This window comes from Lutjanus erythropterus, chromosome 11 (assembly GCF_056507025.1).
Source record: "Lutjanus erythropterus isolate fLutEry1 chromosome 11, fLutEry1.hap2, whole genome shotgun sequence".
Lineage (NCBI taxonomy): Eukaryota > Metazoa > Chordata > Actinopteri > Lutjaniformes > Lutjanidae > Lutjanus > Lutjanus erythropterus.
The window spans coordinates 3,270,396-3,285,520 of NC_139327.1; the positions used below are offsets into that span (position 1 = coordinate 3,270,396).

Genomic DNA, 15,125 nt, shown 5'->3' on the forward strand with positions numbered 1-15,125 from the left:
CTGGGAACCATACATGTCTAAAATATTTTGTTTCAGTCAGCAGATGTCAAGCTATCCTAGCAGAAGTGAAAACCTGCTGGTGGGACGAGCGGAAGAGTCAGAAGATCACCAGAGTTACTGGAGTTTATCCTCTTGAACTGAGAGGCAAAGTCCCTCCCCTTACAGTGGACCACAATGGGAACTTACTGTATGTTGGAAAAAATCTGTATGTTAGTTAATAAATTGCAGCATGAATTACACATATGGCTGGTAATTTAAAAGATAACTTTGCAAATCAAGCAAGTCACCGTTTGTTTGAAACCGGAGTAGAAACTACAGACCCAAAAGTTGCATAAGTGATGCCATGACTTCCACCCTCCAAAAGATACTACCTGTGAAGCTAGAATACCAGTGCATTTTTGTACTGAGATGTAGTCACACAAGTAAGGTGTCTTGATTATTTTTTCCTCTTCCTGGCAAATAGAAAGACCAGCAGTCACTGGATAAAACACAGCAGGTAAGAGAATGTCACAAGGGACAATGATGTTGGTGTTTGTCTTGTATATTGTGTGAGACAAGAGATGTAGATCACTGAACGCTTTCACAAAAAAACTAAACTATAACAAACTGCGACTGCGGCAAATATCATATATGTAAATCAATGGTATAATACAAACAGGATCAAATAATTATTTGTCTCTTGCCATTGACTTACATTCATATGTCTTCTGAAATAAGATCCTATGGGGCATATAGAAAGTAGGGCTGAAATATTCTGAAGAAATATCTAAATGCATTGATATTGCAATTGTGATATGAATTGATATCAGAGGATTGGATGATTTTTAATTGTCATTTTCTTTGAAAACAAAGATGTTTTCTGAAGTGTAGAGAATGATGCGTTGGTCAGAACACCTCTGCAGCACCACAATATTTAATCTAAAATGGTATTTTGACACACATTTTACATTTAACAAATTCTGCACATCCTGCGATTTGAAAATTGCAGTAGTCCATATTGCAATTTTGATAAAAGTTCAATTGATTGTTTAGCACTACCAGAATGGGAGGGACTTAATCTCTCTATAGGTGTTGAGATATTTCAGTCTGGACTGACTGAGCGACTGACAGATCGATACTGGAAAGCCCTGAGCCAGATTGCTAGCTTGGTCAAAAATGACCAGGAGACCATCATACCAGGGCTGGAGTATGAAGTAAACAGGAAAAGATGAACTTCTGATAAGTTTGTTCTCTGAAGGTTCGGTTTGTGTTGAACCCTTCAGGAGAGCCCACTTGTGCTTCTAAGTGTAGCTGCAGGTGAACACTCAGTTACACCCCATCGAACGCCTGTGTTCAAACAATAAATCTTTGAGCAAAGAAGCATCGGTGAGTTTAGACCGAGCTCAGCCTCAGGTAAACAACGGCTCGATGCAACCTTGATGGAGTCATGTTGGTGTTATAAAATGATTGATTATTTCCCCTCTCTTTTGTTCTCTCTTCACATTCTGTTCCTCTGCTGCACCACTTCCTTACATATGTCAGACATAAACTACAGATGCATTAAATCTACTACAAAATACATTTTATCTGATCCACCGCTGTCTTACAGTGTGCTTATTAAGCCTGCATATTAAACTCGTATTTCACAGTCAGAGCATTATAAGTATCTAATGCCCCAAAACAAAATGGTTATTGCTTCCTCTTTGTCAGAGCCTGACAATGAACATTTAATGGAAATATTTTCATAATAGCAGGACAGAGCTAGGTTATGAAAAATGGATTGTTTGATGTAGTCAAAGACGATGATCTCAGAGCAGACGAGTGGGAAATTGCTCCAAACACTCCAGACAGATGTAATATTCTTCACTTGCTTCTTTCCAGCATGACATAAGGAAAAAGTCTGGGTATTAGAGAAGCTTCCAATCTTAATTTAGGATAGGCTGAGTCTAAGACAGGATTTTTCTTAATTTGTTATTACAGAAGTAAATCCTAACTAACTTTAGGAATACACAATACAACACAACATAACACTATTTTAAGCTACTGTTAGCTAATACTACTGTTAGCTAGTGTTTGTGAACAATACCATTAGCTACTATTAGCTAACACTACTGTTTGCTACTTTTTGTGAATGGTCGCATTTGCTACTGTTAGCTAACACTAGTTTTTACTACCAAGCACTACTGTTACTGTCGGAGCCTAAGGTATAAGTGAACTGAGTGCCTGCTTACTAAAGGGCCCCCAACAGAGCTTGAAATGAGTTTTTATAAACATGCTTGGCTGACATTAGCATGATGTACACAACACAGCTACAACTAATAAAATTGATAATGGGTGTGTTAAAGTTGCAGTAGGTGTGCAATAATAATAGCCATTAGTATCAGTGGCACTGAGGTGGAGGGCCTCCAAATAGGGCCCCGTGAAGGCTTGGGCTGGCCCTGGCTACTGTGAACACTAAAGTTAAACTGTTAACAAACACTACTGTTAGCTAACACTACTATTATACTGTTAATGAACACTATTGTTAGCAATACTGTTAGCTCCTGTTAGCTAAAAGTTGCCTTTGCTACTGCTGACAAATACTACCGATCACTAATTTTAGCTAACACTACTATTATACTGTTAATGAACACTATGATTAGCAATATTGTTAGCTAATGTTAGCTGCTACTGTTGACAAATACTACCGATAGCTACTGTTAGCTAACACTACTACTTACTGTTAATAAATACTACTGTTAGCAATACTGTTGGCTACTGTTAGCTAACATGGCCATTAGCTACTGTTGATAAATACTATTGATAGCTACTGTTAGCTAACACTACTATTATACAGTCAATGAATGCTACTGTTAGTCAATAAAACTATACTGCTAATGAACACTACTGTTAGCAGTATTGTTAGCTAATTCTAGCTAATACCACCATTAGCTACTGTTGAAAAATACTATTGATAGCTACTGTTAGCTAACACTACACTGTTAATGAACACTACTGTTAGCAATACTGATAGCTAGTGTCAGCCACTGAACACTCCTGTTAGCAATATTGTTAGCTACTGCTAGCTAACACTACTGTTAGCTAACACTAGTATGATCATGTTAATGAACACAACTGTTAGCTACCATTAGCTAACACTACTATTAGCTACTGTTATCCTAAAGTTAGAATGTGTAATTCACTTTCAGTTAGGACAGGAACATTGACTTAGGAACTGTTCATCTGTAATGGCTTTTTTCATAAATCAGGTCTCAACCCTGATCACCATGGTTACCAAGCAGTCAAGAATCTGAAAGTCTGGAAGTTTCTATAATACGGACCCTTATCATTGCTCTGTGTAATAAGTGTCTCATTAATGGTGACTCAGAGTCATCAGCCATCAGTGCTTCTCAACATTAATCACAACAAAAACAAGGACTCCCAGTGAATCTCCTGTGGCTTTTCGACATGAATAAGGTTGGACATCTTGTTAAAATTTTGCTTTTCTTCCCTCACGAACTGGGAGACATTCAACAGGCAGTGTGTCTTACGTAGCACTCTTCACAGAGAAAACTTTCCAAAGTGGTTGTTCACGCTGATAAGTTTCTGAGTCTTCATTTCTTGATCTTTCTCCATTTTTCTCAGAGCTCCATCATCTCATCTTGACATTTGCTCAATGTTCAGATACTCCAGGGGAATTTTTCACAGCCTCTTTCCTGACGGGACAGAGATGGTGAGAGATGAAGAGGCCGCATTGCGTGGAGCTGAGTAGCCTGCACTTCCATGTCCATATCTCTCTACATTTTTTCTGTCTGACACCGAAGGGTTGTGCGAGAACAAGAGTGGGATAAGCGGAGGGGGAGAGAAGTGTGTGATGTGTTTGTGTGGGAGATGGCTGGGGGCTACCAGTTCACTGTAGCAGGACTGGCCGAGGGCAGTAAAGAGAGGCTTTTCAAACGCCTACCCACAGACTCCTGCTCCCCTATCGAACCTCCACTTTCTGCCACGGACTCCCACAGACAGACACTCTCCATCTGCTACAAGAGAGATTTAAATCTTAATGCAGCCATGTTGAGTTCACATAAGCAGTCTTTTAAATATCAGAAAGATCAGAAATTTGTCTGACTATTATTCATAGTGCTTTGACTATCAAAAAGGAACAAAAAGCCGACCAAACTCTATTCTCGTGACAAGTATCTCCTCCAAATTCTGCTCACAGTCAGTAAAAAGCCATAACTAGGAAATGGATGATTAGAAATTAAACTCCGATTCCAAAAAAAATGGGATGTTGTGTAAAACATAAGAACAAAATGCAATGACTTGCAAATCATTTCTGTCCTGTATGCAATTGAATGCAGTGCAAAGAGATATTCAATGCTCAAACTGATGAGCTTTATTGTTTTTTGTACATAAACACAACATGTCGCAGAAAGCTCAAAAAGTACCTATGTGGAACATTCCACAGGTAAACAGGTTACTGACAGTATCATAATTGGGTATGAAAGGCTCAGTGTTCACAAGCATGGATGGGCTGAGGTTCACCACTTTGTGAAAAATTGCAACACTTTTATAACAATGTTTCTCAACACACAACTGCAGGAATTTATAGATTTCACCATCTACAATCCATAAAATCATTAAAAGATTCAGAGAATCCAGAGAAATCTCTGCATGTAACGGTCAAGGCTGAAAACTAGGGGTGGGTAAAAATATCGAAAAATCGATGCATCGAAATTATCCGGCCCCTAATTCAATATCGATTAAGCAAACCCTCTGAATCGATTCACCTCCTGGCCATTGGGGGCGCTGTGCGCAACATCTTCGTGTGATTCGCGTTTTAAGGACGGAGGCTGCACGCGACCAAACAACAACAATATGTCTGCAAACTACCGCCAAGCTCTGTCCGCGCACAGAAGATAACAGAGTCTGTTGCCGTCTTCATTTGCAAGGACCTTCGACCGTACAGTGTCGTGGAAAATGAAGGTTTTAAGAAGATGGTACACACACTTGAACCACGATACGCTATACCAACACGAAAACACATGACAGAGGTCGCCATCCCGAAGCTGTACACAGAGGTGAAGACAGAGGTTTATATGCACAAGTGAGCTATTATGGTGCTGCTAATGTTTTATTTTCAGATGTTTTATTGCCCAAAGATGTGAAGTAACGTACCACATGTGTTATGGGCATGAAAATAAATATTTAAAAATTGCCAACAGGTACTCTTAATTATTTGTGTATTTCTACTTCTTACTGAATCGATATTGAAGAATTTAAATCAATATCGAATCGAATCGAAATCGAAACCTAAAGAATCGAAATCTAATCGAATCGTGAGGTTCTTAACAATACCCAGCCCTACTGAAAACCAATACTGAATGTCTGTGACCTTTGACCCCTCAGGCAGCACTGCATTTAAAACTGCATTAAATACCCTCATCATTGTATAAAGGATACTACATGAACTCAGGAACACTTTGGAAAACCGTTGTCAGTAAACACAGTTTACCTGCATCTACAAATGTAAGTTAAGACTCTACCATGCAAAGAGAAAGACATATATCAACAACATCCATAAACACTGCAGACTTCTCTGGACCAGAGCTCATCTGAGATGGACTGACACAAAGTGGAAAAGTGTGCTGTGGTCTGACGAGTCCACATTTCAGATTGTTTTCACAAATCATGGACGTCATGTCCTCTGGGCTAAAGAGGAAAAGGACCACTCAGATTGTTACCAGTGCAAAGTTCAAAAGCCAGCAGCTGTGATGGTGTGAGGGTGTGTTTATGTGAAGGCCCCATTAATGCTGAAAGGTACATACAGGTTTTGGAGAAACATATGCTGCCATCCAGATGACATCTTTTCCAGAGACGTCCCTGCTTATTTCAGTGAGACAATGAAGACATATTGTGCACGTATTCTAACAGCGTGGCTCCGTAGTAAAAGAGTCACTAGACTGACCTGCCTGCAGAAAGAATTTCACTTTCAAAACTTCAACAATTAGTGTCCTCAGTTCCCAAACACTGATTGTCTATCTTGCCTTTACTGTATTCAATGGAAAATAGGTTGAAAATCATTGCATTCTCTTTTTACTCATATTTTACACTTAGTCCCAGCTTTTTTGGAATTGGGGTTGTAGTTTTTTTTTTTCTTTCCATCAGTTTAACAACATAAATGTAAATGTTAAATAATGATAAGTATGTGTCAAGATGGATGTGTCAGGATCTGTTGCTTGAAGCAATTTGATGAAGTAAGTTTGGACTGAAGTTAATGTGAAGTGTACAAAAACCAACGGACAGGCTTGAACTTGTTGTGGACATGTGTCTGGACTGACCCTTACCTGGAGATGTGTCCTGAGAAGACACAAACTGATGTATACTGGCCCTGTGTACAGGTTCTCCTTGAAAATGGTAGAACCATGGTGTGAATTACAGGGGAGCTCAGAGGAGTTTAGCTTCCCTAAAAATGACATGGGCCCAAAAGAAATGTCCATTTTTAAGTAATATTTTATTTTCTTTACATTAAGGTTGCTGGGATATATATTAATAGTGTCAGTGCTGTGTGTTTATTCTCTAATCACATTCCAATTTGGTCCTCCTGTGTTAAAATACGTCTCAGTGGGTTCATTTTGATTCACTTGTTTCCAGAACAATGTTTAACAAATGTTCAGCTTTATTGTTTTTATCGAATGATATGTGATTTTCGAAGGAGTAAATATGAGAAACAGAAAAACTTTGCCTGTGTCCCCCTGCTGATTTTGTGATTTCAAAACATATTTCATTTTATTAATTTTTTGGCCTGATTATTCTTTGATATTGAGACTTGTTGTTATTGTTAGAGCCTCTGTGAAAAGCATAAAATGTTACTGACAGTTAATACTATCTGTGGTACTAAAAGTAGAACTTTTTCTACAGTAACCATGCCACTGACTGCGCTGCCATGCAGTTCCACGTCTGCACGGGCATGTGACATGCAGGAAAATGCAGGGCTCCCCTGAAAGCCACTGAGTAGAGCAATATTGTTCTGCACTCCTAAGACTGTTTCTGTTGTAGGTCTGTGCCCGTTCTTGTTCATAATAAAACTCATGAAAAAAAAAAAAAAAACAATAAAAAGCTGATAAAAAATGTGCATAATTGTCAGAATTTATGAATAATCTGAACATGTGATCCGAAGAAATGAGGAGGTCAGCTGGTTTGGCCAGCCGGAGATCTCCTTCCATTTGGTAAAACTGGACTCCAAACAAAATCTGAATGTTGTTGCATAATATCCTGGCAAAGAGGTCTTCATTCACGTGCCGGGTAACCGTGACTCGTTACTGGGAAATGGCTCAGTGCAGGTTTCCATCCCTTCAGGTCCTGACTGTGTAAACCCTCGAGGAGTTCCTAACAACCTGACCGCTGCAGTCACTCCATTTAAAAAAAACCCAGGAAAGTTCCAGTGGAGGCGCAAATCACAACTGTGTCGTAACCGTGGCTGGCATCACCAGCACTGTACCTACATGAAGGCAGGCGGCGGGGCAGCAGCGGTGGAAACTCGAGTAAATATATTTATGTTCTTTTCTCTCCTCAAAGGCGCTTGTGGTCGAAAGTGTCCTTTTCCGAGACCTCCATACAGTTTGTTTTACCCCCAAGCATCGAGTTCCCATGGAACAACCAGCGGCTAATCTGAAGTGCAGGAAAGCCTGGGAAATCGGTGCAGGGAAGGAAAATATTTGCTTGTTTTCTTTGTCACCATACCCCGACATGTTTCAGTCAGGAGGGTGTGCGTGAAGATCTCTGACACACATTTTCTCAGTGAGAGGAGTGTGTGGTGCAGCAGCACCTACCTCAGCTGTTTACCCCTGTTTAAAACTGCTTAGCAACAAGATTATGTCAGACACAACCAGGCGCTTAATATATGACTGTGGGTATTTTACAAAAATGCAGCAGAGTGCATAACACCGCTTTCATACCTTCTCTCAAAGTCAACTTTGACAGTAAATGCATTCTGGACTTGAAACAAGTTCAGACCTCCAGCTTCAACTACTGCTGTATATGCTATTTGACAACAAGTAAGTCAAAAACAGAGAGTACAATGCCTATACTAAATTTGTTCAACATCCTCCTGGATCAATTTTCTTTAAATATATTTCATGATTTAATGTATCAGAAATATGGCTGCATGCATTTGAAAAAAAGTTACTTAGCAACTATTTGATAATAGTTAGCTTGTTTCTTTTTTTTAAAGAAAATTGTCAGCTTCTTAAATGTGAATATTTTCTGGTTTCTTTACTCCTCTCCGACAAACCGAATATTTTTGGGTTGTGAAAAAAAACCAAGACATCTGAGGACGTCACTGATCAACATTTTATGGACATTTTATGAACCAAAAAACTAATGGATTAGTGGAAAAATGATTGCCAGATTGATCACTGGTTGAAAAATAGGTCCAAATATGAAAAAAAAGTGGAGTGCATGGATGCACATCATGGTATGTGCAGACCAAAATTACACGCATGGGTGTGAGATTGATTAGCACAGGAATCGATGGTGGCTTCAAAAATACAATTTCTTAATGATGTTGATGGATTTGTAATTTTGGGCCCTGATGCCCATCCCTTCCTTTGCTGCATGTCACCTCTCTCCGCCTTCCTGTAAATTCTTTAGCTTAAAGAATTAAAGGCATAAAAGTCAAAAAAAAGAGAGAAAATGTTTTGGGGGAGTGGGTTCCTTGGCCAAGCGTGGGACTGAGGGACATTTTGAAGTTATCCAGCAGTTATGTTGTGTCTTAACACTGCCATGCAACACAACCTCTTTCTCAAAGTCGCCCTGCATCTATTTTTGATGCTTGATCTATTATCGATTACTCTTGATCTTTTATTTGAATTATTTAGCCATTACCTTACATTTACCCAGTAGCTAATTTAGGTCAGAAATCTACCTGCCTTTAGTCAATTTGGACTAGCTACTGTACAAATACTTTTACTTATTAGAAGTTATCAAATGAAGAGAAATATTAAAGTTAATAATGTCATATTTAATCCAGGGCTGCAATGAAATGAAATGTAATAAAAGAAAATGTGAAAAATGTCCATCCCAGTTTTCTGATGTCCAAGGTGATGTCTTTAAATGTTTCATTTAGTCAGTCTAAAACCCAAAGATACTCAGTTTAATCTGGTACTAAATGAAGAAAAGCAGGAAATCTCCATATGTGAGGGCTGAAAACTGCATTTTCTGCCATTTTTGCATGAAATCAGGAAGTTGGCCAGTTTCTAAAAGGCACGCTAAAAGAATAAAAAGAATATAACAAGACCGAACACAGAAAAGTAGTTGGTGTTGCTGCACGGCCCTCTCTTCTCCACAATGGGACACCCACCACGGCTCCACCAGCAGCTGCTGACAGCCAGCAATAATATCAAATCCCTTATTCAAACAGCAGATGGTTCATTTGAAGTCGAATCTGTCTCTGCTCCACACTGTCATCACAGGTGTCGTTAAAACCTCGACCCCTCATGAACTCCATCGTCACAGAGATGAGCCGAATGGAGCGCGGAGTGTCGTCATGGTGACACTGTTGGTGTTGACAGTGACGGTGATGGCGGTGCTGGTAGGTGGGGGCGGGGGGTGGGGGGGGGGGGGTTGACGGAGAGAAGAGTCATTTTGGTGCCTGCTACCTGTGTGGGCTTGCCTGTGTCTGGCTGTGTGCGCACGCATGTTTGATTGAGGACACTGGCTGTAACAAGCCCAAATTCCAAGGAAGTGCAACCTGTCACATAAACACGCACACACACAGGGTGGATTTCACATTTTCCCACGCAAATGATGCAAACGAGACTCTGTGGAAAAGGAAGGGGAAACAATTTAGTAAATCTGAGGAGGAGCTGTGTGAGAAGTCCTCAGTTAGACTTCCTTGGGTGGATGACTTTCACTTATGGAACCTTGAAAGAAAACCAAACTCAAATAGGACAGAGGAGCTGCAGTTCAGTTCTGCTTTAGCAGCGTTTCAAATTATTTAAAATTAAATGGCATTCAGCACTACATAAGTGAATACTGTTGCAATATTCTTTTCATACAACTGACCTGTCAATGCCAGTGTGGTTAAGTTTAAATTTAAACTACATCTTGCAGTGGTTTTAGCTATCCTTCAGCTTACATTTAGCAAATCTTTTCAAACATATATCCTTTTGCTTACTTTTAGGTAACTTTTACAACCATTTATCCATTAGCTTACAATAAGCTAACAATTTATCAATGACTTACACAGGCTAATGATTTCAAACATTTATCATTTCTCTTACTTTTAGCTAGCAGTTTTATCCATTTATACATTAGCTCACTTTATCTAATTAATGCTATTTTAACAACTCATCCATGAGCTCATTAGCTTATTCCAACCATTCATCAATGACGTTGCTAACTATTTCAATCATTTATCCATTAGCTCACATTAAGCTAACTATTTCAACAATTTATTAATGGCTTATGATTTCAAACATTTATAATTTCACTTATTTATAGCTAATTATTTCAACTTAATATATCAATGATGTTGCTAACTATTTCAAACATTTAGCCATTAGCTGACATTTAGCTAACTATATCAACAATTAACCAGTAACTTAGGTAATGATTTATCCTTTCACTAATTATTGCAACCATTTATCTGTTCAATTACGTTTAGCTAATTATTTCAATCATTTATCAATGATGTTGCTAACTATTTTAAACATTTATCTATTAGCTCACATTTAGCTAACTATTTCAATAATTTATCAGTGACTTAGCTAATGATTTCAAAATTTATCCATAGCTCACTTTTAGCTAATTAATGCTATTTTAACAATTTAACTATTAGCTCACTTTCAGCTAATTATTTCAACCCTTTATCAATTATCTCACTGTTAGCTAATAATTTCAGTTTCTGAAACCTTGTGCTAAAACTGAACAGTGGCAAGGCTTCACTGTAACCCTCGCAGCGTGGATCTGTCCTCACCGCGCTGTGATTATGAATGAACACTGAAATCTCTCACACACATCCTGAGCTCTTCCGCTTTTCCCACACATCATCGCCCCCGACCCCGAGCCGTCTGAGACGAACCACCAGCCAAAGTGGGGGATTACACCTTGAAAACCGGTCATGTTGACGGTGAAATGATCTGTGCGTGTGCGTCCGCACTCGCACGTTAACTCTGGCATACACAGATGTTCTGGAACCAGAGTGACAACAAGACTATTTTTAGATGAGGCTGCCCACACATGGGCGAGTTTACAGCAGGGGAATTGTGTGTATGTGCATGTAACGTGGGGGAGTGTGAGTGAGGAGCTGACAAACATCCAGCAGCGTCCAGGTGGTGAGACTGAGAGCATGGAAAGCAAAGGGAAAAGGGGGGAAAGCTGTGGAAAATTAAACTGGGCCTTAAATACAAGGGGTGACCACAGCCACTTACACCGAACCTCACACACACACACAAACAGACACAACTGGGTAGCAGCCCTGGCACCTGCACATCCAGAGAAAAGACTCTTATGTAATCCAGTTTGAGATATTCCAACAGTGTTTCCAGACTCATGAATGGGAGGCAGAGGCTGTGTGAGTGTGTGTTTCTGTGCATGTTGGTGGCAGCCGGAGCAAACAGGCAGCCAGGTGACAGCAGGGAGAGTCCTCCAGAGGTACACCGAGAATAAATTAGTGTCGGTGAGTGACAGTAAGAGTTGCACTGGGTGCAGCCGCAGCTTACCTGCCACCTCCACGATGTCTCCTGGGACGATGTCTCTGGCTTTGATCCTCTGGACAGCCTTGCGGTTCATGCGGTACACCTTCCCCATTTCTGGTTCGTACTCTTTCAGAGCCTCGATGGCGTTCTCAGCATTTCTCTCCTGCATAGAGAGACATGGGCAAGTTTAAAATGTCTTAATAAACTGCCAAATATTATTAATAATTTACTGTTTTACAATAAATTAAGTTTAATCTCGTTCAAAAATTATTCTGTGCTACAGTAAAAATATGTAAGACAGACACACTAAAAAGAGAAAGTCACTTTTGAAAATGAAATCCTCTAGAATTTTTTGAACTACAATACATGTAGAAATTCTAGTCACATGAATTTTAATAATTTATCCATTACTTTAAGCTAATAATTTCAACCATATAGCCAAAAGCTCACTTTTAGCAAAGTATTCCAACAATGTATCTATTAGCTTACTTTTAGCCAATTATTTATAATTTATCCATAACTTTAAGCTAATTACTTGAAATATTTATCAATTAGCCCACTTTTAACAAATAATTTCACTCATTTATCCATTACTTCTAGCCAAGTTTTTAAAATATTTATTAATTGGCTCACTTTTATTGAAGTATTTAAATAATTTATTCATTAGTTTACTTTTAGCTAATAAACTACACAACTATTTAGCCATTCTTTCTGGCTAATAAGTTAAACCATTTATCCATTACTCACATTACCTATTTTAACTATTTAACCATTACTCATAGCCACTTATTTCAACTTAAATGTATTTTTAAAACTTGAATAAGAATTTTCTGTTTTTTTTTTTTTTTTTTTCAAATTAGTTGAACTGCTCTCCAATCTTTGGACGTACCTCCTGTCATTTATCCATTAGCTCCCTTTTAGATGATCAGTTCAATCATTTATCCAGTAATTTTAAGCATTTTGACGAGGGCTACACGAAAAGGTAAAAAAAAAAAAAAAAGTCATATTGTGATCATTTGGAGTTATGCTGTGATTGCAATAAGCAATACAGGTAGTGGGAATGATAATTTTTGCCTTACAATTTTTATTTTCACACACAAAAAAAAAGATTAAAATTGTGGTGATGCAACATTTGAAAACATGTTTTCTTACATTTGTCATTTGTCAGCCAGAGCATCTCTGCAGCACCACAGGACTTCAGTTTGATGCTGTTTTTTCACATATTTTTCCTTTATTAAAAAAATGCAGATATGATTTCTGTTCATTCGGATAGTGCAGTTGGCCATATGGAAATTTCAATAATTTTGTGATTAATTGGGCAACCCTAATTTGAACCATTTACCAAGCTATTTTTAGTGAATAATTTAAATCATTTTTGCATTACTTTCAGCTAATTATTTATCATTTAGTTCACTGTTAGCTAATTATTTCAATGATTTTCCATTACTTTCAACAATTTATCCATTAGCTGACTTTTAACTATTTATTTCAATCATTTGTCCATTACTTTTAGCTAATTGTTTAAACAGTTTATCACTTTTGAAGATGTAATCCCCTCTTAGAATTATGAATATGTATAGAAATTCTGGTAACACTTTGAGTTTGAGTTATCCACTTGTTCCAAACAGAGCAGTACAACAAGGCTTTCTTTTCCAAAGTGTTGATGCACGCCTGACTCTATTTTTGACACTTGCATCAAAAATTCCTGCTTCCTCTTCAACACAAATGAACTGAAGGGGCATTTTGCATGAGCTCCCTGGTTTGATTATGTTTTGACTCGATGCACAGACTCACTGTCGACTGCCTCATTCCACTGCAATGTGCTGTTTGGATGTACACACGCTATTAACACGTTGTCACATGGATAACAAGATGCTTTAGGTGAATCCATGAATCAACACCTGGTGGACAGGATAAAATGTTTCGACTTTACTGTCTTCTCAGCCTTTGTAACCATGTGAACACCTTGTGGAAAGAGGCAAGTGTGAGTATACACACTTTACACAGAGAGACACAGTATAAAGAGCGTCGGTTCTCACCTGCCAGACTCCGATAACAGCGTTGGCAATGAGGATAAGAAGAATAACAACAGGCTCCACAAAGGCGGTGGTTGTCTCCTCTCCCTCTTCAAACAGAGCCAACACCTACATGGACATACAGGACACATAACCTTAAATACTGCAACTCCCATTATAGCTTCATTATATACATTTTAAGGAGTAGCTAATAGGAGGAAAAATGCTGAATGCTGTTGCACGAAAGTGTGGAGAAAGAAAAGTGAACTTTAAAAGTCTTTGGACAGAGGAACTGCAGCTCAGCTCCGGTGTTACATTCAACAGTGTTGCCAGTATTTTTTGTCTGATTACTTCAACAGCCCTCTGAAATTAACTCAAGCACCCTTTCCTCAGCACCACCTGTCACGTTCCAAATGTGTTCACTTTAACTGATATTAAACTGAATGGCACTTCACACTACTGGTTATGTAAAAATCTATATTTTTTCATACAATTGAACTGTCAGTGGCAGTGTGCTTAAGTCTGTATTCACACTACAACTTGGAGTGGTTTTAGCAACTTTTGGCTAACTATTTCACCTCTTTAATCATTACCTAACTTTGAGCTAATTATTTCAACCATTTATCCAGCACTTTTTTTAAATACTTTTGAAAATGTAATCCTCTTAGCATTATGAATGTGTATAGAAATTCTGGTAACACTTTGAAGAGTTATCCACTTGTTCCAAACAGAGCAGTACAACTATTTATCCAGTAACATGTACTTCAAGCTAATTAATTCAACCTCTTATCCATTAGCTACTTTTAGCTAAAATAAACCATTTATTTATAACTTAAACTTATTATTAACTTTACTTTTTATACATTAAAGTGTACTTTTAGCCAAGAAATTCAATCAGCTTACTTTTGGCTAATCATTTCAAACATTTATCCATTAGCTTACTTTTAGCTAATGATTTAAAGCATTTTACAATAATTTTGACTAATACATTCAACTATTTATTCATTACTTTAACCTCTTTCAACTATGTATCCATTAGTTTACTTTTAGCTAACCATTTCAATTATTTTGCCATTATCTTAATTTTAGCTAACTATTTAAACCATTTAAAAAATCATTTTTGGCTAATAAATTCAACCATATATTCATGACCTGATCCATTAAAGTGTACTTTTACTTTGAACTAGCTCAACTATTTCATCTATTTATCTACCAGTTTTACAGTACTTTTAGCTAATTATCTATCATTTATCCATTATCCTACTTTTAGCTAAGTATTACAGTTATGTATCCATTACTTGTAGTTAGACAGTTAAACCATTTATCCATTTCTGTAACCTTTTTTATTTATTTAATCATTACTGTCAGTTATTTGTTTCAGTTTGAGCTGTTTCAATACAGTATATTATTTTTTTTTAATTAAATCTTTTTGTTTTCCCTCAAATTAGTTGCTGCT

At 37.9% G+C, this 15,125-nt stretch overlaps 1 protein-coding gene across 1 annotated transcript in view; it reads right to left on the reverse strand.

Annotated features, from left to right (window-relative positions):
• atp2a3 (ATPase sarcoplasmic/endoplasmic reticulum Ca2+ transporting 3) overlaps positions 1–15,125 on the reverse strand; it is an 89,957-nt gene that overhangs the window by 38,027 nt on the left and 36,805 nt on the right. The window contains exons 4-5 of the mRNA XM_084730470.1: positions 13,694–13,798; positions 11,679–11,817 (exon numbers count right to left, since the gene is read on the reverse strand). Of these exons, the coding sequence (XP_084586596.1) occupies positions 11,679–11,817; positions 13,694–13,798 (244 nt within the window). The remainder of the gene's footprint in view (positions 1–11,678; positions 11,818–13,693; positions 13,799–15,125) is intronic.